Source organism: Lygodium microphyllum, chromosome 26 (genome assembly GCF_053477565.2).
Source record: "Lygodium microphyllum isolate KBCC chromosome 26, Lygodium_microphyllum_v1.1.10, whole genome shotgun sequence".
Taxonomy (NCBI): Eukaryota; Viridiplantae; Streptophyta; class Polypodiopsida; order Schizaeales; family Lygodiaceae; genus Lygodium; species Lygodium microphyllum.
The window spans coordinates 131,443,567-131,471,427 of record NC_141160.1 but is presented as its reverse complement, the minus strand read 5'-3'; the positions used below and the strand labels follow the sequence as shown (position 1 = coordinate 131,471,427).

Sequence of the window (27,861 nt, the reverse complement as noted above, 5' to 3'; positions counted from 1 at the left end):
TGCAATAGCATTTGATGGGTTGATTTCAAAAGCATTAAAGTATACCTAGTATATGCACTGATCAGTGTCGATTTAAAGCAAAACATGTAAATATGTACGTAACCTGCCCATCGTGGGCAGGCACGTCACGACGCATGCTGTGATACAAGTAGCATAGCACATGACTGTAATGTACGAATAGATCTGTGTGAGAGAAATCTGAGTCATTGTGTATGGAGTTACTAATGCACCGAGACCAATCATATGGGCAGGGATGCTCCTCTTGCCGAGTCACTCTCAACTCTCTTTGTACACTGCAGAAGGCTATCTTTCATTACACTGTACTTCTTGAGTGTTCTGATACAAGAGTAGGTTTGCTTATCAAATCCAGACAAGTTTGGTTCTCTTGTAGGTTTGCTTATCAATCCAAACAAGGTTGGTTCTCTTTTAAGATAAGGAGTTGCATAAATGTGCTTCTGATTTCCCACTCAGCCAATCAAAGTTATCAAGGGATATTCACCGGACTAAACTAATAGGTACTTCTGTTACTTGTCTGGGAAAATAAATTAGTTCAGTCAGGAGATATTTGTTATCCTCGTGAAATATATTTTCGTTGTCGAGTCAGTGCCCATCCAACATTAGATCAATAATTTAGACTGTGTTGATATGGCTTAATTGACCAGGCAGCTTAATACATATGCACTATGCAATTTGGCTTGATTGACAAGGCAGCTAATACATATGCACTATGGTAATTGCACTTTTGCAAAGAAAGAAACCACAATACTCCCAACCACCAAGGTGTTCCAAGGTAAAGCTGTATGACAAAATATTGTCATGTACAGTTTGGAGGGCAGCATTTGAAAATTTCTTCCTATAAACTGATGACTTTGGCAACCACACTGGCTATCCATGAATTCACTGAGCTGGCACCTCGAGAAATTTTCAGTAAATATTAACATGATTAGCACTATCTGGCCCATTAATCTGTTGAATTACAAAGAACTGGCTGCCCTAGCACTATGTTAAAGCCAGGGCCTATGATGTATAGAAGGAAAACCTATTCCATTAGCAAACTCCTAATTAATAAGGCTTTCAGAAGGGCCTTGCTTCGTACTCTAAAGCACAAAGAAAAGCACAGCATGCATTGCATTGAAAGCTATCTCTACTAGCTCTGAAGTTGCCTGCGGCTCAACCTGGAATCCCCTACAGAAAATGGAAATATAAGTGCCCTCCTTGCGTCTCCTGTAAATCCATCCGCATATTTGAATTGCTCTTTGAACTTTAATATCTCAAGAGCTCCCTTATCATCACATTCCCTTATAAATCTTCTCCGCAGCTTCAATGCTATATCCTTCTCCAAAGTAAACCCAGCATCCACCTATTAAAAAGGCAAGAAATTCTGTGAGAAAACCTTACAGATACCAAACCTCACGACTTCATGAGAGAGTCAAATAAAAATGAGGAACTGCTCATCGCACCATTTGATTGACAACTTCCATGGCCGACTTGGTGTCACGGTTCACAGCATGAGCTTTGATAATCAAATTGTAAGTTCGCTGATCAGGTTGTAGACCTGAACTAATCAAGAACTCGTACACCTTCAATGCCTCATCAATCTTCAGCCAGCAAACACCAATAATGGAATTGTAAGTTCACATAAGTGAACAGATCAAATGATTTCAGGTTCCGAATTAATTTTTTTTGAAATACAATGTTATTTCTGATATCTAATTGACAGGATTTTCATGACAGATATTCAAGAAGCTAAGCTAGTAAGCATTTGAAACCATAATCTTGCCAACATGGATACTGCTGCCTAAGCCACCATAATCGTACACTGACAATCCATTTAATGGATTGAATTTAATTAACAAATATGACAGATAGTAGGTTCCAATTACATTTGGGAAATTCACCACCAGTGCTGTTCAATATAAATTCCCAGTTCGACACAGTCAATGCAATGAACATCATTAATCAATTGAACAGGGTTAAGAATGCACTTGCTAAACCACCTAAGTAGAGAGTGCAGAGGCATTGTTGACGTGCTTCTGCTGGATGCAAGTACCTGTTTTTCCTGAAAGACACATCATCTGGAGGTACAACTTCGATTCATAGAAATAAGCTTGAGATTGCCATAGCTATTGTGTTGAACCTAGTCTAGGTCTAGTAGCATAGCCAGGTACACAGAGTATCCTTTAAAGGTACAGCTGCATTTTCAACAAGAAAGATTGCTTGCACATGTCAAAGAGGTGGTTACAACTTAGACTAGGAGATAAATAACAGATCTCAAGTTACTCCAATTGATGAAACTCAGTAGGGATTCATTAACCTGCACTTTTTAAGTTCTAACATGTGATGCTGGCAGCTGTCATGGTTATAAGAATTGCACACTCACTTTGATCCTATTTAGATTGGGCCTAATAAGCCAAGAAAGCCAATATAGAGCTAGCAAGGAGGTTGTACAAACTGTTGCTGCCTGCTTTCAAACTCACTACGTTTATTTAGCAGCTGTGGTACACAAGCCAGCTGCCTTCCCTCTATGAAAGAAAGCAGATACTTTAATCCAACAAGAAATTTTGAAGCACTGCTGCACATCCTATACAAGAACACACAAGAATATTTCAATTCCACACAAAATATTGTCTTTGATGTCTGTCAGGAAGTAAATGTGTATATGGACATTCATAACCAATACTGAACCTTTTAAGGCTTAAAAAATCTCTAACCTTTCTCATTTTCCCAAATCCATCAATGAGAGCATTGCATGAGTGCACATTTGGAGAAAGTCCAAACACACTTCTGATAGCCTCAAATGTTTGGTAAGCACGATCAATGTCCCACACATTTGAACAACCAAGAATTATGCAATTAATTGCTGAAAGCGGAACCCGTTGTTTTGAGACCATGCTTTCAAGCTTAAAATAAGCCTGCAAAAATGCACACCGCAGAGAGAGAACATGCACAATTAGCTGCTTTGAAAATGAAGTCCATAAGATATGATCTGAACCTCACAATTGGAGCACAAAATATAGTTTCTGTTTATCAATCTGATTCCCCCAAAACAAATCAGGTGAGCTATCTTAACGTTAAGCTCACAATTTTCAATTTCTCAACAAGAAAAATCAAGGGTAAGAAGAGAGGAAAGATGCATATGCTGTTTTTTCTTCGTGCTGTGGGGATTTACAAAGAAAGAATGTTGCATTTTGTTCCTATAGGGCTGTAGATGCAGTTCTCAGGGAAAGCAATGAGATCTGTGGCTCTAGGATAGATCACCCTGCCTCCTAATGCCTTTAAATAGAAGTTTCAGCTGCTATGTCTTCCTTTCCAGCTTTTGATTCTTGTATTTGAGCCTTGCATTTCACTGTCAAATTTCCCATAGGCTTTCCAGCCTTAAGATCAGGTTGTACAGCTTTTCATGTCTCTTCCTTTAGAACATCAATCTTGCAATACAGCAAAGCTCAGATGATGTTTAGTCTTTATAGCAATCGCATATCCCATATCCTAGTAGAGTGTCAGACCAAAATGAAAAACGAGATAAGATGTAATCTAATCACTAACAGTATAAAAAGACTATCTCTCCCTTTCTTTTCCACACTTTAATGCTTCAGAGGTCAAAGAGACTTACACTCAAGGCAGAAATTGGCAAAAGAACAGTAGTCCAAGAATGGTTGATAGCTGAGAACACTTGGGTTGATGGTTTTCTATAGCTGGGTTTTGGTGTTAAACACCATGGCTAATGCCGACTTAATGGAAAGGCTGTTACCCGAATTCCATTCCCGATTACATTTCCCTTTACATCTGGAGTCATCTCATTGAGTGCCGTGCAACAAGAGACCGTACTTGACGAATCAATCTTGATCATTAGCTCCCAGAATTCTCCATTAAGGAAGGAGATGATCTAAAAGTAAAGCTGGCTGATATAGTCGCAATGACTATTCACCGAGTTTGCCACAACTAGCTTACCCAATTCAGACAATGATCAAACCACCTTTCTGTGATGGGATAGGCTGCCCTGCTGTCATCATCAACATCTGACATGTTGCAACTTGCCATGTCATCATCACATGATTGTACTGTGTTTTCTTCTACTACTCCTGTGGCAGCCTGACAGTTCCCTTCTGGAGCAGTCATCTACCTTCATTGAGACTTTTCCCATCAGTGGACAATTCCATTTTTGCTGCTGCTGCCTGTGGAGACATATCCAGAGGCCCTTTCCAGCCAGCAAACATTCATGTTTTTCTGCTACAGTTCCATCCATCAGCAGACAATTGCATTTTGCTACTACTGCCCTTGGAGAACTTCCCAGGGGCTTTTCCAGCTAACAAACATTTGCATTTTTGTTGTTACGTATCCTTCTATCATCAAACAATTCGTTTATTTCTGTTGTTACACTCACCATGTTCCTCCGTTGTTCTGGGGTGAACACTCCCTTATCCACATGCACTTTTTACCTTCTAGCTATTCCCTATGTGAATACCTACTTTGGGTGTGGTACTAGAGTACCTTAGGAATTCTACTTTCATTCTGTCATTCTCACATTAGTGGATGTGACCTTCCATCGGTCTCTCTTATCCCTTGCTGTTCACTGTGTGTGTGTGTGTGTGTTTGTGTGCACACGCGCGCAATTGAGCAACCCAACAGCAATATCAAAGCCACCTTCTCCATCACCACCACTTAGCTCGAGCTGCCACACCAGCTTTTGAGTCAAGCCCGGCCCTTCCTCATGCATCAGTAGGGCAATCTGTTCACAGAAGCTTCAACAGCACATTGCCATGCCCAGCACACCCACTACATACGCCTACCGTTCATCAATGCAGCCTCCCATTTCCTATGCCTGTTGTTCATCAATGCTGCCCCTCATGACATGCAATCAACATCCACGTCGTGCTGCCTGCCACAAACACACTTCCCAATGAATGTGAAAGTGCCCACCTTTTACAACACTGCCCATCAACACTACATCTGAAGGTGGAGCTACCACTCTAGGGCTATGATAGACCGTCGTTGGTGGCCAAAATCTTGTAGCCCAGATAGACATCAAACTATTGATTGACAGTACTTTGTTAGACAGTCATTTCCTGGACAGGAGAGTACGGCAGAGTGCCATGTCAGCAGTACAGACGTCAGCAGTCTGCGCAGGTGCCACGTGGCAGCCTGCAGTCGGACAGTTTTTTTATTATTTTTTCTGCAGTCGGATGCATTTAATGCAGCCGACCTGGTGCTGGGCATTCTTTATTTCCTGGCTATTTATAGTCAGGTTGTGGCGCACTCTCCCATCTATTCACTTCAGATTCTGATCTTCAGATCTGTTGGCTGAGACAGACTGTGCTCGGGCTGACGGAGATCGAGGTCATCAAGTCGGAGACATACGCAGATATTTCCTCTGCCACCGTCACATGTGTATATTTATGCACTCTTATACAGCATACTACACTGCAGATTTTCTGCATTCACACTGTCTCCCTCTCTCTCTCTCTCTTCTCTCTATGTTCACACTCTCAGTCTTTGTCCTACGCTTCCGCATTGCTGCACTCTGACATGGTATCAAAGCGGTGAAGATGGACTGACTGAGGGCTGAACCTATCTGAAGAGGAGATTTCAACGCGACACAAGGCTGTGTTTCCAGGATTCAAGGGCAAGCGGGAGGGCTGCGCATCGGATCAAGACTGAAGTGAGCGTGGGCGTGCGGGAAAGGAATCTAATCGGTGAATTTGCTGCAGGTTATTGCTATTCAAAGGGGAGGAAGGCTGAGTTTGAGGCCTTCCATTGCAGAGTTTACTTTTTCATCGCCTCCGGCACGTGAAGAAGGTTTAGGCAACGGAGGAACCAGCCCTAGACGGCTGGGCTTACACAGTCAGAGGGGGCTGATTTTGCGTTTGTGCAGGTATTGCAGGTTAACATGTCTACAGAGACTAATTTGGAGTTCCAGGCGATAATGGAGAGGAAGGTGCCTGTCCTACTAGCTCTTCCATCGGATCAAAAGCTTGATGGTGACAATTATCGCATCTCGCAGATGATGATGTTGGCCATTTTGGAGTCTTATGATTTGACGGAAGTGGTGATGGAGGAGATTAATAGGCCCTCGGTGAGGGATGAGTCCAAACTCTCTTCTAATACTCGTGCGGAGTTGACCAAGGCCCAATCTCATTGGAACAAACTGAATGCCAGGATTCGATCTTTTTTGTTTCTGTCTTGCACTACAACCGTGATAGCTTACATCAAGTACTTGATGGTGGCTCGAGAGATATGGTTGGAGCTCGATCAGATGTACAACCGGACGACCCTGATGAAGAGGGATTCTTTGGAGGTGCAAATGCGGACCTTGTCCGTGAATAACTCTTCTTCGCTTCGAGAACACATCAACAAGCTTCGGCAGCTTCAGATGCAGATTTAAAATGCGGGGAAGACTATTTCCTCCGAAGCCATGGTGTAATATTTCCACGCAACAAAAGTTAGTTGGTTAGTTCGAAAGTTAGTTAGTCAATTATTAAGTTAGTAAGATTACTAACTAAAGACTAACTAAGGTAAAAACTGACTAGCATTAATAGCTAATAATTTCCATTCAATTAAAAATATATTTGAAAAAATCAAGAGTCATAAATCTGACATTTTTCTCGGATTGATAAGGACCGTAGCCACCCTTCATGAAAAGTACAATGTGAACGGGACTTATGAGCCATATTAATCACTAGTATTAATGTGTATAGTTTAAATGGTCCAAAAATATAAGATTCTTGGGGGAAAAAAGAAAACTATTATATTTTAGATATTATCCTAAAAAGATAAAACTAAAAGTCATTTAAAAGAAAAGACAAGTGATGTTTTAGTTAGTTTTGGAGATTTTATAAAAAGAGAGATAAAAAAAATGGACGGGCTAAATCGCGCGCGCCGCGATTGCAGTCTACAGGCAGTAGACAGCACTTCGAACGGAGAAAAGAAGAACGAGTGAACTAAGAGCTTTTTAACCAAGCGTCTTGCGATTTTACCCCCCTTTTGGAGCCAATGCAACCATCAAATTTATGATCTGAGCATCAGATCACTGAGTCTTCTAAGAGCCCCTCCACTCTTGTTCTCAGACTTATCCCCTCCTCTCTAATTCATTATAAATATGAGGTATGGGGAGACACAAGGGAGCATAAGGAAACCCCGAAAGACTGCAAGAGAGGGGGAGAGACAGAGTATACCCCTCCAAGAGATTGTGAGAGAGAGCTTGAGAGAGAGAGAGAGAGAGAGAGAGAGAGAAAAGAGTTACCCCGAGAGCCTGCACAATTTCCCTCTATCTCGATCCTCGATTTAACCATCTTCTCTTTCGTTCTCCCATCTCGAATCTATTCCACCTTCTTAATCTCTTGAGTCTACTTACGGACTATGGCCTCCAAGCGAAGAATGTCGCGTGCGGATGGCAATCCTACAACCAGCAAAACAGAGCTTCGAGCGAAGGCATCACTATCAATCCAATTGCGGTACCGGTCGTAAGTAATCGGATGATAATCCTACAACCAGCAACAGAGCTTCGGGCGAAGGCATCACTATCAATCCAATTGCGGTACCGGTCGTAAGTAATGTATTTTCAAACTGATAGATGCTTGTTTTAATACTCACAAGAGATACATTAGGCTCCGTACCTTGTGGTGCTAGAACAGGTCATTGAAAAGGATAAATCGCATCTCAAATATTCAAAGATGAAGTTTGTGAAGTGCTTGTATCAACGGAAGTTAAATTGTACCTAGTTGCTATGTGATGAATCCATGCATAGCATAAGCAACATATGGGACACTAAAGTATTGAGCATCGATAAGTCTTTGATTAATCTTTACCGAGGATAATATTATTTAAAGTTCGCAAATACATATACACGGTGCATACATGGGAGAGATTATGTAAACTTTACATCGATGACATGCGACTCCTTGCCTAAGGAGAAAGGAAAATAAAGCCAAGAAAAAAATGTTGCATAGTAGGGGAATGCTAAAAGATAATTAGAGGCATAAATGCTCTTGCGAGATTGATTAATTTTCATTGGAATGATAGGACTTATGTCATGTATAGTATTGGAATCTTTAGCATATGCCTTAGGCTAAAGGAGGGAATATTAAGTAAATTCTACTCTTTGGCCCCAAGGGGGAGAGCGAATATGTGATGGAATTATTGTCGCGTCTATTATTGTATTGTTTGGAAAAAATACAATTAGTTTTGTTGGTTGATTGAATAACACCCTAAATGTTTTTCTTTCAATCAAGGGATTGTTGCATTGTGATTTGGATAAATATTCCAAGGCTTGTGTTGATGGCAAATGCATGGCAGGGGTCTGTAATGACAAGTTGCCATGGGAATAAAGGAATGTTTTTCTAGAATATGATATTAGGGCTGATTGCTTTGATTGTGCTTGAATTTTAATTGGATTAATTAAGGAATGATATTTTGCACGTGTGGATCATATCCAAGATTACATCACAGATTATCCCGAGATGGCGCTGCTCGATTCACAGGCCGATGGTCGAGTGGTGAAAAGGCCAACCACGGAAATGGCATCTTACTCCTAGACCGCTTGTGGGTTAGGTGGAGCTCTAGACACCCCTTGCCTGTCCAGAATGGAGTTGGAGATCCCCGTGAGCAACGTCTCGGACGTTGGAAGATCCTATTCTAGATAAAAGATGGAAATTTCAATGCCATGTGATTTGGACCGGGTACTTCAGTTGGACAGAAGGAAACATAATTCTCCTGTATGGGCAGGAGATAAAAATTAACTTAAAGATAAGTTAAGGAACTTGTTTGATAAAAGAACTGCTTGTTTTGTTTTTGTGCTTGTGTTGTAAATTACGTGAACAAACTCTGTGCCCTAAAAGGCTTAATTAATGAAGCTGATTTTAAATGTCATACATAAATGTGGTAGGACCTAATTAGACAACTAAAGCTATCGAGGAAAGTGCGGTGGACGTGACTTAGGTCCGTCCTACGGAAGGGTGGTCCCGGTTAGCCGGGAACTTTTCTCAAAATACGTAATAACGAAACTGTGAAGACCTAGAATCAGTAGAGTTAGAATCCCAATTTATGCGGTTTTAGGGGAGCGGAATGGGACCTATGCCTTATGGGTAGAGAGGTTGAGCTTCGCATCCCTCTCGTTTCCCATTCTTTGAATAAACCTTTTGAGATTCATACAAATGCGAGTGGTTATCCTTTAGATACTGTCATTTATCAAGATAGCCAACCTATTGTATTCGACAGCCGTAAACTCACCAATGCATACCACTTAAGAGAATGAATTATTGGTGGTCATTCATGTGCTTATGATGTCATTATTTATATGGAGCCTGGTTTATTATTTGGATAAACCACCATTCATTGAAATACCTATGTGATCAACCCGATCCCTATGGTTGCAAGGTGAGATGGACAAAGCTTATGCGAGAGTTAAACTTCAAAATCTGCTACATAAAGGGCATAACCAATATGGTTGCCGATACTCTTAGTCGAATTCTTAAAGTCCGTAGTTGACTTTCTGCATAATACGCAAGAGATGTTTGTACGGTTATGAGTCAAAACCACCAATTGCCATAGAGCTCAAGGGGGTGAAAATGCAGTCCATAGTCAACTTTTTGCATGATATACAAGAGATGATGATTGCGATGAAAATTATTAAAAGACCCAAGATCGTGCCATGTTTTGTACTTACCAACATTATACTCCAAGAGAGCTTCAAAAAGGCATATGGATTTACCTTAAAGTCCCAAAGAACTTCGATTCGATGACTACCACCAAGTGCTTCGCTGAGTGCTTGAATGGAAAAAGCCCAACATTTGATAAAGAAATTTTGAGAAATTTTGAAGAAAATTATTAAAAAGCCTCAAATGTGTATGAACTCCCTCCTGATGAAGAAGTTTAAAACTTTAATTAGTTGAAGTTTAAACTCAAAGTGGTTTTAGATTAAACCTTTTCTTTGGTGACAACTGATAGGGGTAGCCTTTGGATGATGACGTGTCGGCAATCGACGCCATGCGATGAGGTGCATTGGACAAGTCAATTGGGCAGCGTGTTTGATGCAACAAGTGTAATGAATATGGTGTCAAGTAGGTAAATGTGTGGACAAGTAGGGTCGCTGGAGACAAAGCAATTTGCAAGGTAAGAAGGTGCACAACCCCACCAAGCAACTGGTTGATCACCATGTTTGCAATGTTGAGCAGGATATCGTCTCACTCCTCCTCCTCCTCCTCTTCCTTTTTATCTTCTTCTTGTTGCTGGGCCTAGAATAGCAACCTAGGTTGCACATAGAATGACGAGGCAATAGAAGCACTTCTCAAGGCTTGAATTGTTGAACACTGATGGCGAAAGCTTCAGCAAGCAGACTTGGTGTAACAATCAGCACAGGTGGCCTAGCGAGGTGGCTGAGGCAATGTTCAAGGCAGCATACAACAAGATGGCTCTAATACCCACTATTGGGTATGGAGCTCCCATGTGTAACCAATATAGAGTTGAGCCATTTCAACAACTCCATAACGAGTTTTCTCTAAGATAGCCATTACGCTTTCTCTTAATTCCAACATGTTTGACTAGCAAGCAATGGAATACATGATCTCAAAAATCACTCCATAAACCGTACTTCATCATTAACTTGTCAAAGCAGCTCAACTATCATCATAAGCTCATAACTCATGCTCTTCAAAAATAATAACGAGACTTTATATTTATGAAAAGTATTTACAAAGATTTATTGATCATACTATGATCTACCAATATATCATCTCACGGATCCTTTCCTCATGAAAAGTATCAGGGTCTATATTCTCATATCTTGGGGGATTCTCATGTACATGGCAAACAACATAATGTGGTGGCTCTTGGGGGTAACCAAAATATCCTGTACCAAAAAGGGCTATGGATATAATTGTCCCTAGGTGCAATGTCTGTGGCACTCTGATGTTATATGCAAATTCCATTTCTTCCTTTTCTTTACTTTGTAGTTTATCTTTTCTTTGCCTTCTTTCTCTCTTTTTCTCTTGTCTTTTTTAATTAATTAATTTATTTATTTGATATTTAATACATTGTGAGGGAGCACTGTAACGTGCCCATCTATTGGCTGTCCAAGCACGTTTTTTTGGCAGTCCATCGAGAAACAAATCGAAGCGTTACCGCCCGGCACTCCCACGGAATGTCACGGCAGATGGAACTCCAAGGGGGGAGAGAGAGAGAGAGAGAGAGAGAGAGAGAGAGAGAGAGAGAGAGAGAGACTCTTGCAAGTACACACAAATTGAAAGATAGATTGATAATAATAAGTGAGATATGTGGGATGAAAGTACAAGTGATAGGGCCTAAATATATAGGCTGAGGTATAGACCTACACCTTTGACCCTTATGTAATGCTAAGTGTTGTAAAAGATATTCACACCTAAGCACACACTTTTACACACAATGATGCGTATTCACATACCAGGATAAATAAATCTAACAACTAGAACAAGGTGAGTAGATTATTCCCCATTGGGGAAGTCTCGCACCTTGAAAATATTGCTTGTTACATTCCACCCGAACCGGAATTGGTTCTTGATCTCAAGACTGAATGATCCTATCGGACCGTTTCTCCGAAGTATTTGGTCAAGTGGAAAAACCACCCAACGACAAAGGCTACTTAGGAGTCAATACATTCATTGAAGAGTCATTTTCTTCACTTCATCCTAGAGGATATTACTGAGGATAGTAATCATTCATAAGCGAGGAAGGGTTATGTTCATGGACATCCGGATGGGCGCTAGTAGCACTGGTCACAGTAGTCATGAAGTGACTTAGTGCAAATGCACTAAGGGCACTTCAAGGTTAGGGTAGCCGAGTCCTATTTATAGGACTCAAGGCCTTGTTCTTTGGGGGATCTTGTGGATTGGGATCCTGAAGACAGACCACCATTCTATCATTCTCTCCCTTGACATTCTTTCAAGGCTTCTAGTCCTTGATTAGCAAGTTTGGCATCCCTTGAGCAAGTGCATGTCCTGTTGAGCTAAAACACGCTTTTCAACTGATTAGCATTCTTAAATAGCCCCAAAACACACTTAATTAATGAAAAACCCTAAAAAGGGGAGTGGTCCAAGAGAGTTTCACTGGTCTCCCAAAAACCCTAATTCTTTGGGGCACCCTTCAACATGTATAAATAGACACACTGCCCCCTTTCAGCCTTATCTCTCCCATGTAGGTTTCTCACCCTTGTGTGCAATCTCAGCCATCAGTCTCCCACCATGTGACGGTCCAGCTTTCACGACTGCTGCCCTCACCTCATTCTATTGCGGTGTTCTACTACTGTGTTTTACTGTCACATTTTACTGTGGCGTTCCACTGTGGCATTCTACTGCTACATTTTACTGCTTCGTCCACATCATCAGGCATCATCCTCTGTAGTCGCCTCAATCTCCTCACACTCTAGTGATCAATATTTGGTGTTTCTCTCACTCCGTCACTCCGACTTGTGGTCACAACACTTGGAATCCGTTTCCGATGGACATCATTCTCCGATACACTGCTCTGCCTTGAGTATCTGTACACTCTTACATTCATTTGCAATATTCATTCACTTCAGAGTTGTGTTCTTCTCACTCTTCTTTTGTTTGTGTTTGAGTTTCTGTGTTTTAGTTTTGAGTTTTGCGTTTAGGGTTTGAGTTTTGCTTTCTGTGTATGTGTATGTGTCTGCCTCTTTGTGTTTCTATCGTGGTCATACACTGTGTTTCCTCAACGCAAACCCTAGCAGTTTTCTTCACATATTCTACATTTTCTACCCGCATTTGAGAAGCTCCATGGGATGAACTACCCTCTATAGTCATGCAAAGTTGAGTACATCCTCGACACCTATGACCTTGCGATTTTATTAGAGTTACTCTACGTAGATCTCCATTGACGGTGTAACTTCAAACTTAGCAGCTTTACAGGATTGATTAAATATCAAAGCCTACTCTTTCTTTTTTTTGAGTTATACAGATTTTGTGCTTTTGGGGGGGGGGGGGGGGAAGAGAGAGAGAGAGAGAGAGAGTCTTGCAAGTACACACAAACTTAAAGATAAATTGATAATAATAAGTGAGATATGTGGGATGAAAGTACAAGTGATAGAACCTAAATATATAGCCTAAGGTATAGACCTACACCTTTGATCCTTATGTAATGCTAAGTGCTGTAAAAGATGTTCACATCTAAGCACACACTTTTACACACAATGATGTGTGTTCACATACGAGGATAAATAAATCTAACAACTAGGACAAGGTGAGTAGATTATCCCCATTTGGGAAGTCTCGTAGCTTGAGAATATCACTTGTTACATGCCACCCGAACCGGAATTGGTTCTTGATCTCAAGAGTAAATGATCATGTCTGCCCATTTCTCCCGAGTATTTGGTCAAGTGGAAATACCACCTGGCGGGAAAGGCTACTTGGGAGTTAGCAAATTCATTGAAGAGTCGTTTTCCTCACTTCGTCCTTGAGAATATTGCTCAGGATAGTAATCATTCATAAGCGGGGAAGGGTTATGCTCATGGACATCCAGATGGGCACTAGTAGCACTAGTCATAGTGATCATGAAGTGACTTAGTGCAAATGCACTAAGGGCACTTCAAGGTTAGGGTAGCCGAGTCCTATTTATAGGACTCAAGGCCTTGTTGTACACATTCATTGTGTGATTGCCACTCTTGGACTCTTGGCCCTCTGGCCGACGCATCCGTACACCAAGATGGTGTGGGTTGGGGGTATGGAACGCCAACCCTTGGGATGTGGTCATGACCCAAAGTGTTGCTAGCTCCTAAGCTTGAGGGTAAGCCTATTTGGCTCTACGGCTGGGAGATGAGTCCGATGTCCAATCCCTTTTATGGTGAGTTTGGCTTGGGGGCTTTGCCTCGTATCCCATGTGCAAGTTGGATCCTAAAGGGACATTTCATATAGTGTTGCCTCTCCGTCCTTTATTAAAGTGGACCGACAAACCCCAAATAGGCAAAGCACATTCCAATTTTGTTTTCTTGACGGTATTGTTGAAGGACATCTATAGCCAATATGTATGCTTTGGGGATCCTATGGATTGGGATCATGAAGACCGACCACCATTCTACCATTCTCTCCCTTGACATTCTTTCAAGACTTCTAGTCCTTGATTGGCAGGTTTGGCATCCCTTGAGCAAGTGCATGTTCTACCTTTTCTACCCGCATTTAAGAAGCTCCATGGAATGAACTGCCCTCTATGGTCATGCAAAGTCAAGTACATCCTTGACACCTACGACCTTGGGATTTTATTAGAGTCGCTCTACCTTGATCTACTGTAGATCTCCGTGATGGTGTAACTTCAAACTTGGCAGCTTTATAGGATTGATTAAATATCAAAGACTGCTCTTTTCTAATTGTGAGTTGTGCAGATTCTATGCTTGAATGTAAGATGTATCTGTTAGAGATCAGATCACTGTGCAGTCGGACAGGCAGAGTGCAGTCGGACTGCACAGTCGGACTGCCACGTGGCAGTCCGACCTGTACAGTCAGTCGGCTGCATTTAATGCAGCCGACAGGGTATTTCTGGCGCCTATTTTCTGGCAGATCTCGGCTATTTATACCCGACACTTTCAGCAGTCTGGACACACTTCTCTGACGCAGATTACAGACCGTTGGCGCGCAGATTCTGTCTCTGTTCACAGATTTCAGACAGCAGGCAATGCAGACTGCAGCAGACTTCGAGCTGGACAGCAGGTTGCATCGTCGAGGTGGAGACACGCAGTCCAGCGCACTGCGCCCGTGTATATCTTTGTATTCAGCATTCTTTATACAGCAGATCTTCATTGTCCACTGTCTCTTTCTCTCCCTTCTCTCTCTGCGTTCTCTCTCTCTCAGTCCTACGCTTCCGCACCGCTGCACTCTGACATGGTATCAGAGCAGTGTTTGAGGGCTGACTAAGCGCAGAATCAACCTGAAGAGGAGTTTCCATCGCGACACAAATTTGCGTTTTTTGCGTTTAAGGGCAGATAGGAGGGCTGCGCCTTGGAACAAGGCTGAAACGAGTGTGGGCGCACAGGAAAGGAGTACAGGTGGTGGATTTGCTGCTGTTTACTGCTGTTTGACGCGGAGGAAGTTTGAGTTTTCAGCCTACAAGTGCAGGTTTTGCTTTTTCATCGCCTCCGGCGGGTGAAGAAGCTTCAGGACGAGGAAGAGCCTTAGCAGGCTGAGTTTTCCCAGTCAGAGGGGGCTGCTTTTGCGTTTGTGAAGGCATTGCAGGTGAAGATGTCTATAGAGATGGACTTGGAGTTCCAGGCGATTATGGACCGGAAGGTGCCTGTCTTACCGGCTCTTCCTACAAATCAGAAGCTCAACGGCGACAACTACCACATTTGGCGCGTCATGATGTTGGCCATCCTTGAGTCCTATGATTTGGCAGAGTTGGTACAGGAGGAGATTGACCGGCCCTCGGTAAGAGATGAGTCCAAACTCTCTTCCGATGCTCGTGCGGAGTTGGCCAAGGCCCAGTCTCATTGGGACAAACTGAATGCCAGGATTCGATCCTTTCTCTTTCTATCATGCACTACAGCTGTGATCGCTCACATCGAGCACTTGACGGTGGCTCGTGAGATATGGCTGGAGCTTGATCAAATGTACAATCGGATGACCCTGATGAAGAGGGTTTCTTTGGAGGTTCAGATGCGGACCTTGTCCGTAAATAAGTCTTCTTCGCTACGGGAGCACATTAACAAGCTAAGGCAGCTACAGATGCAGGTTCAGAATGCGGGGAAGCCGATTTCCTCCGAAGACATGGCGATCACACTATTGTCCCAGTTGCCGCCACGATTCGGTACATTTTACTCTGCCCTTATTGCTTCGAGGCGAGAGTCTACTCTTCGGTGGGAAGAGTTGGTTCCTATGGTCTTGGACCAAGAGGAACAGTTAAAGGGACAGAATGCTTCCAAGACGGAGGCGCTGACAGGTCAAGCCTCTCAGAAGAAGAGGAAGGACCAAAAGAAGAAGAAGGGGGATAACAAGTCCAAGAAGGACAAGGAGAAGGACAAGGACAAAGACTCCACATGCCATATTTGTGGAAAGACTGGCCATTGGAAGAAGGATTGCCTTGACAAAGACACGAAGGACACCAAGAAGAAGGACACCAAGGATTATGGAGCGGTGGCTGCACCCTCATCAGCTGCATTTCTTCATCTAGCTGTCATTGAGGACGCTTCACCGAATGCTTCTGATGCTGCGATGACAGCTCCCCAAGCTCGAGAGTGGATTGTTGATAGTGGTGCCTCACGGCACATGACTCCTTCATCAGATGGTGTTGCCCAACTGCGACCCTCGCGTGGGCAGATTCTCATTGGAGACAGCTCTTCAGTTTCTGTTGCAGGTCGGGGTAAGATGCAGCTTATTCCGGATGGACGAGGTGATACCCATACCTCAGAGGTTTTGCATGTACCAGGGTTAGGGTACCATCTCCTTTCAGTTCATAAGATTTGCTCCCTTGGTCTTTTGGTGGAGTTTGACAGTTCTACGGTGCGAGTCCTCGATCGTGGATCGAGGAAGGTTCTCTCATCTGGATATGAGGAGAACGGCATTTACACACTGAAGTCTTCCACTGCCCTCTCTACTCTTCTTCTTACCTCACAGTCACAGTCCGAATTATGGCATGCTCGGTTTGGTCACCTGAACTATGACTATCTTCGGAGGGCGTCACGTGGACAGCTTGTTCGAGGGTTGCCGGATATAGTGGTGAGCCAGCAGCCATGTGTCTCCTGCATTCGGGGGAAGCAGCATAGAGATGCCATTCCCCACACAGCTTCGCGGCGGTCTACTTCACCGATGGAGCTAGTATCTACGAATCTATGTGGCCCTATGAGGAATGAGTCCCTGCGTGGGAGCTCGTACTTCATGCTGATCGTGGATGATTATAGCAGAATGACATGGGCCTATTTTTTGGCATTAAAGTCAGAAGCTTTCTCGCACTTCAAGGATTGGCTTCTCTTTGAGGAGAACCGATCAGGCCGGAAGTTGAAGACCTTGCGATCCGACAAGGGAGGTGAATTTGTGTCTAATGAATTTGCTCGGTTTTGTGCAGATAGAGGAATTCACCAGGAGTTTGCCAATACCAATACTCCTCAAGAAAATGGTATTCTTGAACGGAAGAACCACAGTGTGATCGAGATGGCGCGCACCATGATGGAGCACCGACAGACCCCTCAGGTTCTGTGGGCCGAGGCTGTGGCTACTGCAGTCCACATCCTTAATCGATCCCCTACTTCGGCCGTGGAAGGGATGACTCCATTTGAGGCTTATTTTGGGACGAAGCCAGATGTTTCTTACTTTCGGGTCTTTGGCTGTGATGCCTATGTTCACATTTCCAAGGCTCACCGTGATAAATTTGAAGCGGCTTCCCGAAAACAGGTATTTGTTGGCTACAACTCCCAGTCCCAAGGCTACCGACTGTATGATCCCGTCAAGCGGGATGTGTACACTAGCCGTGATGTGCGGTTTGTGGAGGTTCCGGCTACCTCAACGGGTGAGAAGCATCCCGTTCTTGGAGATCCAGGGGAGAGTTGGGCTCCTTCTACAGTTCCACTGGAGCCCGTGCCTTTTGATTATGATTCTGTTTCTGACACAGAGTCTACAGTTCCACCGGACACCTCTGAGGAGTTACCACCGGTGGATATTCCAGAGTCTCCTGCTGATGGAGAACGACGAGGGGAGGTTCGGCCTCCTCCTCGCTGGGCCCGTGACACACTCCGTGATTCAGGGATCGAGGGGATTCCTGAGGAGTGGGGACCGCAGGATGGTCCGCGGCGGTCACGGAGGCACCAGGCACATTCTACGGAGCTGGTTTGCTCCAACTATTGTTTGATGACCCGTGTTATGCAGGATCGAGAGCCCACCTCCGTAAAGGAGGCTTTACAGTCCGCCCCATGGAAGAAAGCTATGGAAGCCGAGTTGGAGGCAATTGAGAGCAATGGCACTTGGTCACTCGTGCCCGCCCCCCGAAGAAGAAGGTGATTGGAGTCAAGTGGGTCTTCAAGACCAAATATCTCAGTGATGGTACTTTGGATAAGCACAAGGCTCGCCTTGTTGCTAAAGGTTTTGCACAGCGCCCAGGCATTGACTGTCATGACACTTTTGCCCCCACAGCTCGTATGGCGACCATTAGAGCTGTTCTTGCTTTGGCTGGCCATAGGAGATGGCCTGTTTATCAGTTGGATGTGAAGTCGGCCTTCTTGAATGGTGTTTTGAAGGAGGAGATCTATGTTGAGCAGCCTCCTGGCTTTGGTTCTTCAGATGGGAAAGTCTACAGGTTGAAGAAGGCCTTGTATGGCCTCAAGCAGGCTCCGCGTGCATGGAACGAGAAGATTGATTCGTTCCTCCATTCTCAGTTGGGATATCGGCGGTCCAAGGCCGATCCGCAGCTGTATGTTCACACTTCCGAGGATGGTTGTGTGTTGTTTGTATTATATGTTGATGATTTGATTGTCACAGGTGATGATGCACAGCAGGTCCAGGCAACGAAGTCAGCTTTATATCGGACGTTCCAGATGACGGATTTGGGTCTACTCCATTTCTTTTTGGGCCATGAGATTTATCAGTCTCAGAGGGGGATTTTTATCTCTCAACAGAGATATGTACAGGAGCTTTTGGTGTCTTTTGAGATGGAGGATTGTTGGGCCCTCTCTACTCCTATGGATCCGAACTGGAAGGCCACTTCCCATTCAGCTTCTCCTTTGGCGGATGCGTCCCGCTATCGACAGTTGATTGGGTCCTTGATTTGGCTTCTCAACACCAGGGTTGATCTATGTTTTGCTGTTGGGCTCTTGGCAGGGTTCATGAGTGAACCTAAGACGGTGCATTGGCAGGCTGCTCAGAGGATACTTCGGTATCTGAGGGGGACGTCTGATTTAGGGATTCATTACCCCGCAGGGACAGATGGGTCCGATCTTGTACTTGCAGGTTGGAGCGACTCGGATTGGGCCGGTAACGTGGACCACAGGCGGTCTACTACAGGTTACTGTTTTACTTTGGGTGCAGGTGTTATTTCATGGAGTAGCAAGAAGCAGCCCACGGTAGCCCTTTCGTCTACTGAGGCGGAGTATCGGGCCGCGTCTTCCACCACATGCGAGGTTGTGTGGCTTCAGAGATTATTGGAGGAGCTTGGGAGCCCCCAGACTCGTCCTACATTGCTGCGATGTGACAATGAGAGTTGCATTGCCTTGGCAAGAAACCCTGTTTTTCATGCCCGGACGAAGCACATTGAGATCCAGTACCACTTCATCCGAGAAAAGCTTCTGGATGAGACCATCACTGTGGAGTATTGCAAGACGGAGGACAATCTTGCGGATTTGTTTACGAAGGCGCTTCCTCAGGCTCTACTTCGGAGACATTCCAGATCCCTCAAGCTTCTGCCCTACCCAGGCTCTGAGAGGGGGTGTTAGAGATCAGATCACTGAGCAGTCGGACAGGCAAAGTGCAGTCGGACTGCACAGTCAGACTGCCACGTGGCAGTCCGACCTGTACAATCAGTCAGCTGCATTTAATGCAGCCGACAGGGTATTTCTAGCGCCTATTTCTGGCGCCTATTTTCTGGCAGATCTCGGCTATTTATACCCGACACTTTCAGCAGTCTGGACACACTTCTCTGACGCAGATTACAGACCGTTGGCGCGCAGATTCTGTCTCTGTTCACAGATTTCAGACAGCAGACAGTGCAGACTGCAGCAGACTTCGAGGTGGACAGCAGGTTGCATCGTCGAGGTGGAGACACGCAGTCCAGCGCACTGCGCCCGTGTATATCTTTGTATTCAGCATTCTTTATACAGCAGATCTTCATTGTCCACTGTCTCTTTCTCTCCCTTCTCTCTCTGCGTTCTCTCTCTCTCAGTCCTACGCTTCCGCACCGCTGCACTTTGACAGTATCCACATTGCTGTAGAGGTTTGGAAGAGATGGCGACTCTTCACTAAATCTAGATATTTGGGTATCGTCTCTCTCTTGAGTTGAAGCTATGATAGCTCTTTGTCACATATTCCCTGTGATGAAAGATCATATCCATAGGTTGGAGGAGATATGAGATAAACTTGCATCCCTTGGTTAGGATATTTCTTCAAAGGATCTAGTTGTGACACTTATCTCACATCTTTTATCACTGATATATGAAGTGCTTTACACCAATCTTCTTACCTCTCATATACAGGAAACTCTCACTTGGGAGGAACTAATCCCATTGGTGCTTGCATAGGATATGCTTCACAGGGAGAAATTTTGGTGGAGTTGGTGCACATAGCCATGCTTTTGCGATATTATCTACATGTATAAAACAGGCCAAGCAGAAAAGAAGAGGAAGAAATCGAAGTAATCTTCAAACTCTGATATTGATTTTCAAGGAAAGCCCAGCGGATATTCCAAGAGTCCTCACCATGGGAAAATCTCGCATCTTGAGGAGAAGTGCTGGAAGAAATACCCTCATCTTTGTGACATCACAGCATTCCAAGAAATACATCAAAACCCTCAAGTGGAGCAATGAAGAACTCTTTGCTATCCGCATATCCCTATAGATGCAACCAAAGCTTTTCAATAAGTGGTGTGACAAGCTTTGCATGGCCTTTACATGCCATTCCAACTTCCCCTATGGGTCCCATCTCATTCTCTTTGATTCCTAGACGGGCCAGAGATGAAAGTTGGCTCATGCACCATTATCAAAGAAAATCAATGCATGCTAATTCCTAGTTTGGCCCCATGCTCTACACAACTCAGTAGCATCGTCATTGGGCTGATGACAAACAATATCGAGCACCAATCCCATTGATGTTTTGGGCTTACTTCCCTTAGGATCTCCCCGATTTTCTAATTTTCCAGCTTGCTGCCTATTGGGACAGTCCCTTGCAATACGACCCTTCTGTTCACAAATGAAATATTCATTTACAACCATCAATTCCCTATGTTGTGTCAATGTTTTTGAGCCTTTTCTTTGCTGTTTTGGCCTCTTTTCAAATTGATTCTCAGATGTGTCCCTTTTCTCAGCTTTAAACAACTTTTTATTCAGCTTCTCCTAACTCTCTAGGAAACCTGGATCCTTCCCATGCAGCAAAGCATCTGCTATAGTAGCAGACTCTATGGGATAAGATATGCTAGAGACAATGGATTTAATACAAAAAGCCCTAATTCCTTTAGGCAACCCATAAACATATTTTTTCACTTGCTCATGAAGGGGTACAAGGCAATAAGAAGTGACGGGCAGCAATACATCCCAAAACTTCTTATTGTATTGCTCCAAATTTTTACATTCTTTAGCATTCGGCTTATTCCAAGTTGTCATGATGTCCACCTCAAAGATGCTCTCGTCAACCAATGATGCAAACATTTGCTTGAATTGTACCCACATTGACAGAGCTCTTCCTTGCATCAAAAGAGTGGACCACCACTGCAATACATTCCCCTTCAAGAAAGTGACTGCCTTTCGAATCTTTGAGGACTCTACAAAGTTTCCCTTGAATAGGTTGCATCAAACTATTGAACGAAAAACAAAGCTTTCAGTCTATCTTGTGCAGCGCTGAAGGACTCAAACTTCACTGCTTTTCCACCCTCATTATAGTCTTTTACTACCCCTCTTTGTGTCAAGTTGTCATACGTTGGCTGCTGTAAAAAGGATGTGTTTGCTAAATTTACATCAAAACCAACACCAAACGGAGTATTACATGAACAACACTCATTCCTTGAGCCCCATAAACATTCAGGGATACAAATGCATTACCAAACATGCTACTCTATGCCCTAGGCATCAAGCCAATGCTGCCATACATAGCATTTTGCATATTTCCAACCATACCGAATACATTGGGCCTTGCATACCATGCATTGGCTCCTGTACCATAGGGATTTGTGCCATACATTCCCGTATGCAGTCCCTATCCAATTATAGCATGAAAAATCGTGTTTCTACCAAAGTATCCTAGCGGCCTCATCATAACATGCATGCCCAACTGTCCGAAATTCATTGGATTGGCACTTTCATAATGGCCTTGCATTTGCATTCCTGGCCAAAAAATCTAAATCAAAGTCGGAGTTGGAGAAGGATGACCACTCATCAGAAGAGTCCATATCTTGCTTCTTCTTCTTATTGTTCTTCCGCAAGGCTGCTGTCTCCTTGCAATCATTGCCTAGGTATCTATTTTTTCCACAATGATAACAGTCAACCTTCATCTTCTTCTTCTTGCCACCCTTCTTTGAGGCTACAAAAGTCTCCTCATGGCTACCATACCAAAATGGAAGCCTCCCATATAACCTAAAGGATGCCTCATGCTCAAGCAACATAGAAGAGATATATGTAAAGCTCACTAGATCGATGGCATTTGGGCCCGTAGGCATTGGCTACTCCATCAAACTTCGAAGGGAGCTTATAGAGCATAGCCCTCACAAGATGAGCCTTTGGAAGGCCATCAAAGCTACTGATCATGCTCAAGCAACATAGAGGTTATATGTGTAAACCTCACTAGTATCGATGATATCTAGGCCCATAGAGCACAGTCGTCATAAGATGAGCATCTGGAAGGGCACCAAAGTTGATCACGCACCTGTGTAACATGAATCAGAAAAGAGTGAATAGTATCCCTTAGCTTGAACTCCATTTGCTGAAACTGCCCATGGAAGGTAACAGCCCACATGCTCAATGGAGCCTTGTACAACATTTGTAATTTCCCCCACACCTCTGAAGCTGTCCAGCACGAGGTAATCACCAAAAAATCTCTTTCGAAATGCACTTGAGAAGAACAAGATATGCACAAGTATCATCTATATCCTAAGTAAAAATTGCTTCTTTGTAGTTGTCACAGTCCCAATCATCTGGAAGAGGAGTTGGAATCCAAGGATGCACAATAGCTACACAAGTACTTCTACATAAACCAAGCTTTTACGACGCTACTCCAAGTTTCAGTAATCAGGACCGTGAAGCTTATCATCAGTAGAACAGTAAGGAGGTTCCATTGGAGAGGATAACATGAGGAAAAGAAGATGTGCAGATAGAGAGTACACCCAAAACACAGCATAGACTGCACTTAGCTGAAGTTCACAAGCAAAGGAAAGGACATCTGATCGCAAAACAATTGCTGCAGACAGGAAAATCTGATCAAACACAGCCAGAAAAGGATCAATCTCAAAGATTAAAGCCGATAAGAACTGGAAATACAGTTGCCCAACCTGCAAAAGCAATAAATGCAGAAAATGTGGATGCTGATTAGGAAAATGCAGACTAACAGAGCATTAAATGCAGCTGGACAAGAATAAAATAATGCCGAAATTGAAAATGCAGGCTACTGTAGTCAAGACACAGGCAGCAAAAGGCTGGAAATAGGCTATTCTTGTCCCAAAAACAAGTTGCCTGGGCAGCAGCAAACAGCAAAAGGTTGATCTGCAGTGGAACAGTGTAAGGGCAGACTGTCAACAGCAGCAGCAATGAAAGAACGAGAATCTATTGTAATAGACCGCAACACAAGAAAGAAGAGAGACACTGCACAAAGAAGATGAACACTACAAAAGAACTCAAAAGAAGAATGCACAGGAAATGGAATCCATAAGCATGACAAGAGATAGTACAATAATGTGAGTCATTGGCTAGCATTGGCACTGGCTTCCTGGAGCAATAGCCAATGAATGGGCCATGATCCGCAAAAAATCAGCCAGCTGAAAATATAGTAATAAAATAATCAGATTGGCGACAAACAAGTCAGCAAGCAACGAATGCCCAATCGACCACAATCTAATGCCAATATATCAGGCAGCTGCATCATAAATGCCCAACCCACCAACACAAACTCAAACTCACTCATCAATTCACTAATCCACAACCAACTCCTCACCTTTGAGTTCTGTTTTTCATTGTATTATTGTCGTACACTTGAGTTTATCTTCTTTGTTCAAGTATTTCTTTACATCCCTTCCACTTCTTTTCATTTTTCCGTTTAGCTCTCCTCTCCCACTAGAACCTCCTATAAAGGCCTTGCTAATTGCACCCAATCCACCAAAAAACCCACAATGCCAAACATTCCAACTCTAAAACCATGAGGACCAGCTCCTCCTATGAAAGTTTCATAGAACCATGAGGCAATAAGCAAACTCCAATAGAGGACATCATACTTGGATGGAAAGGTGCATAAGCAAGGTCGCGGTCACTACCATATCCTCTAAAGAAAGAACCTCCCCATAGGTAGCCAACTCACCTCGAAGCTACTCCACCTTATAGATGAGATATCTCATGATACAAGAATCAAACCGTGATAGCTGTCTCTACCACATCTCCAACATGAGCAGATAAGCGTCCAAACCTCAAAGAGGCTCTAAAATCTCATCCAAACCTAGCTAGCAATGGTAAGATCCTTCATGTGCACCAATACACTATAAAAAACAATTCAAAAAGAAGAAGGTCAAAGCTCTAACATTGATTCCCCCAAGTCTGCACTATGGATGGAGTTGCCATCATCCATGATGGGATAAGACAAGGAGTAGGCCAATGACAAAGGGCAGCATATAAGTGTCTAATACGGACTGAGACTGCTTCTTCCAAAGGACATAATTGTTGCCATCCAATTTGTGAGCCCCTAGGAGGCTGGGGAGAACAGGAGTACTCACTGTTGGGGCAAGCATAGCAAAGCAAGCCTCATCCCAGGGAGGTAGAATTAGTAGAAGCTTCATCAAAGATTAATAGCCATGGAAGAAAATGCAAAATATCTTCACCCAGACTACACAAACAGAGTCACAATCATTATGCACCCAAAACACAAGTGTCCTCTCCCTTCAAAAATGGCTGCCCACCAAAGCAAAGCTGCACGAGTGCCCTCTGAGACTGAAAAAGCAGAAACAAACACCGCCCGCAGCTGCTACCAAAAAACACTGGGCTGAAATGCAGCTGAAGAGATGTTGATGTGTTGAAAACGCACATGCTACAGGCTGAGATGTAGCGAGGAACAACAGCAGCAAACACAGCTATCAAACAGCAAGGAATGACAACTGAACTGGTGCCAAACAGGTCATCTAGGCTGGACGAGACTGGGGTGAGACTGGCCAAGGACTTCTTAGGGCTCATGATGGCAGATACAGGCTGGAAACACAGCAACCAGCCTGCAGAAATCAGCGACCAGCACAAAGAATGACAACAATACCATATCACAATGTGGGACTTGCAAACAAAAGTACAGTAAAAGGCAAGCCACTGAAGAGCAAGATGAAGGCAATGAACAAAATCAGTATTCACAATGAAATAATGCTCACACACAACTGCACAATGACCTTCTAAACTCAATTGTTTACCACAATTTGAGGAATGAGCTCTTAAACCCCAAATGGCTAAGCGGTACTCAGTAAGGCTGACTCTATATGATTCTACTATGACAATATGTGTAACTCTAAAACTTCAGAGATGTCTAAAGCGTGTATTGGCCAAATTGACACCAGATATGGCCCACCAGTCATCTAAGAAGAGAATGCTGGTAACATGACAACAGCCAAGTCAACAACAAAAGGAGGACGCCTAGAAGACAGGGTTATCCCACCATTTTCACCACCATACTGAAGGCAATAAGAAATATAGGTAATGCAACATTTCTCACATAAACTTGGTACATCTTGTCTTGAACTTCTTATAGAGAATGTGAAAATACAACATTATTGACACAGAGCTATGTCAATCACATTTCTTTAAAATTCACCATTTACATGAGCAAAGCAGCAGCACAATACCGTATCAAGGGTACCACATCCACCTCTTGCACAACCCAGCACAAATGGTCTCAATGAAGTGAAGGGGGAGAATGTCTCTGTACATATCTCTTCAGGATATACATCTTCCATCTCTTGCAATGTTGCAATTGCCAAATCAAGTTCTCCACTGGTCACTGCAGCATGTAGCCTAGCCAGAAAAGAAGCTTCACTTGGAGGACGGCTATTCTGCAAGGAGAATGTGAGAATCTCCCAGGCCTTTGAAGAAAGAGCTAAATCACCCGTTCGAGCTGCCATACCGAGGATCGCTAATAATGTGCCTTCATCAAGGGTAGGGGCCCTAAAAGGCCTGCCTTTTCTCCTGCCATATAAAAGTTCTATGGCAAGCAGGGCACCCTCAGGCACATCGGTTTCTGCACAACACTGCAGAAGATCCCCCAGAGCAGATATAGAAGGTAATGCATCCCTTTTCTACACAGTAGACAAACAACCAAAATAAGAGCATTAGTTACAGACAAACAAACAGTGGTTGTGTAGAGAGAGAAGCTGATACCTGGCCCCACCGGACAATATCTGTTGCCTTAAGAGCTTGACCAAGCCTTGAGAAAGAAGTGACTAACTTGCTTATGATGAAATCATCAGGAGGAAGGTTATTTGCAACCATGATCCGCACATAGTCCATAGCCTTGATAGCATCTGAATCCTGCCGAAAATTCATTATTGCTTTGATACACCATTCTCCTTGCACTGGAATCCCCAGATCCTGAACTCTGCTAACAAAAAATTGTCACCTCTGTCTGAGCAAATTGGAAAGACACAAATGGACCAGAAGCTTAATCAAGCCAAACCCCACTCAACATTTCATCACTAAAGAATCAGACTACATTTCTGAATTCCAAGCTACACTTCAAGCAATATGCATAATTTCAGATCTTTTATCAAGACCCAAGCTCTGAGTCCCCATCAATCAACTAGCTAATTTGCTAGGTTTTCACCTGTACTATGAATGTTATGAGCTGAAGACCACAGGCAGTGATACTTGTGCACAACAAGATTAGATCACTGTAACAGCACCAGAACAAGGATATATTCCTGAATGGAACAACAACTTTACCACCCATCAAGTGGGAAACAAGCCCTGAGAAAACTGAAATGTCACTCTTTCCTCCCTCAAAGGCACGAAACAATTACATCGCAAACAAGCGATCGAATGCTTCCATCTCTTTGCTTTCTGCCGCTGCATTAAACAACACGTAGAAAGTGTCTGTATTCGGCTGCAAACCAAGGCGTCTCATTTCATCCACCCGCTTCAACAATATGTCAACAGGAGCACCTTTCAAACCCTCGGCCAGTAGAGCAATATTACATGGTGTTACCATGGGCTTATTTGGCTGACCTGTAACAGGATCAAGACACTGCAACCAATCCCTGTAGAGTTGTATGGCTTCTTGAAACATTCCTTTCCTGATGCGCTCGGTCATCTCCTTTATCAAGCCCTGAGCAGTGAGGGTGATACCAATGGGAGCAGCAACCCGTGCTACCCGCCGCACCGCAGGCATCCCAGGAACAACTGGGGACAATGCATCTTTAGATGACGTGACACTCTCTTCTGCAGTGTCAGATTTCCCAGCGGTGGTTTCATCCACAGTGAGGGTATCAGAAGCCACGTCAGCACCATTCAAAGAGGATGTCTCATCAGTTTCCAGCTGCTGCATATGCAAAAATGGGTGGTTGGTATGCAGGCCTCGCTGCTCGCAGGCAGAAATACGTCCAGCAAAGGCATGTGGCAGCATCCGAGCTGGCAGCAGATGGCCATAGGCTGTACCTGCGATGGCCCTGGTCTCTATGGTTGTGATTCTTCGTTTGGGAAAGAACCTCAAGAAACCGCGCAGGCCAGACATGACGATGAGCTCTGTTTCGCTTAAAACTCTCCACTGTGCAGGGTGAAAACCCTAGGAATGTCCCTGCATTAGGTAGGCCAGGCTATGTACCTGCGAGCAAGCAGAGGCAGATCCGAGCGCTTTGACAAAATGGCTTTTGATGTTGGCTTGCCGGAGCCGACTCATGGCAGCCGAGCGCAAGAGTGCAAGCTCTGATCACGGCGTAGTAATCTGCATCAGCTGCTTCATTTCTGCGACAGCCTGCTGCTGCTGCATCTTCGTCTTCTGCTAAAACCTTGCGTAGGGGTTTAATAATGCAACAATATTT

General features: G+C 43.8%; 1 protein-coding gene across 4 annotated transcripts; it reads right to left on the bottom strand.

Annotated features, from left to right (window-relative positions):
• Positions 1 to 491: 491 nt before the first annotated feature.
• LOC148013809 (pentatricopeptide repeat-containing protein At1g26460, mitochondrial-like) lies at positions 492 to 27,861 on the bottom strand. Of its 4 annotated transcripts, XR_015688915.1 has the most exons (7): positions 26,845 to 27,861; positions 26,207 to 26,423; positions 25,675 to 26,124; positions 2,712 to 2,912; positions 2,381 to 2,581; positions 2,051 to 2,192; positions 1,462 to 1,598 (listed from the first exon to the last, which is right to left on the bottom strand). XR_015688915.1 is itself a non-coding variant. In XM_087668379.1 (6 exons), exons 1-6 carry the CDS (start codon positions 27,552 to 27,554, stop codon positions 1,148 to 1,150), a joined length of 1,929 nt encoding a protein of 642 aa, XP_087524505.1. In that variant the 5' UTR covers positions 27,555 to 27,855; the 3' UTR covers positions 492 to 1,147. The 4 variants fall into 4 exon arrangements, 1 of the variants encoding a protein (XP_087524505.1); XM_087668379.1 differs by lacking the exons at positions 2,051 to 2,192; positions 2,381 to 2,581 and adding an exon at positions 492 to 1,360 and having other exon boundaries at positions 1,461 to 1,598; positions 26,845 to 27,855; XR_015688914.1 differs by having other exon boundaries at positions 2,051 to 2,581.

Bases quoted from the DNA above. Each gene is read 5' to 3' on its own strand.
- LOC148013809 (XM_087668379.1), bottom strand. From the start codon at position 27,554: ATGTCTGGCCTGCGCGGTTTCTTGAGGTTCTTTCCCAAACGAAGAATC. The intron at 26,424-26,844 runs GTAATTGTTTCG...TTTTGTTAGCAG, and splicing joins TTCGATCGCTTGTTTGCGAT to AGTTCAGGATCTGGGGATTC. The intron at 1,361-1,460 runs GTGCGATGAGCA...CCTTTTTAATAG, and splicing joins TGGAAGTTGTCAATCAAATG to GTGGATGCTGGGTTTACTTT.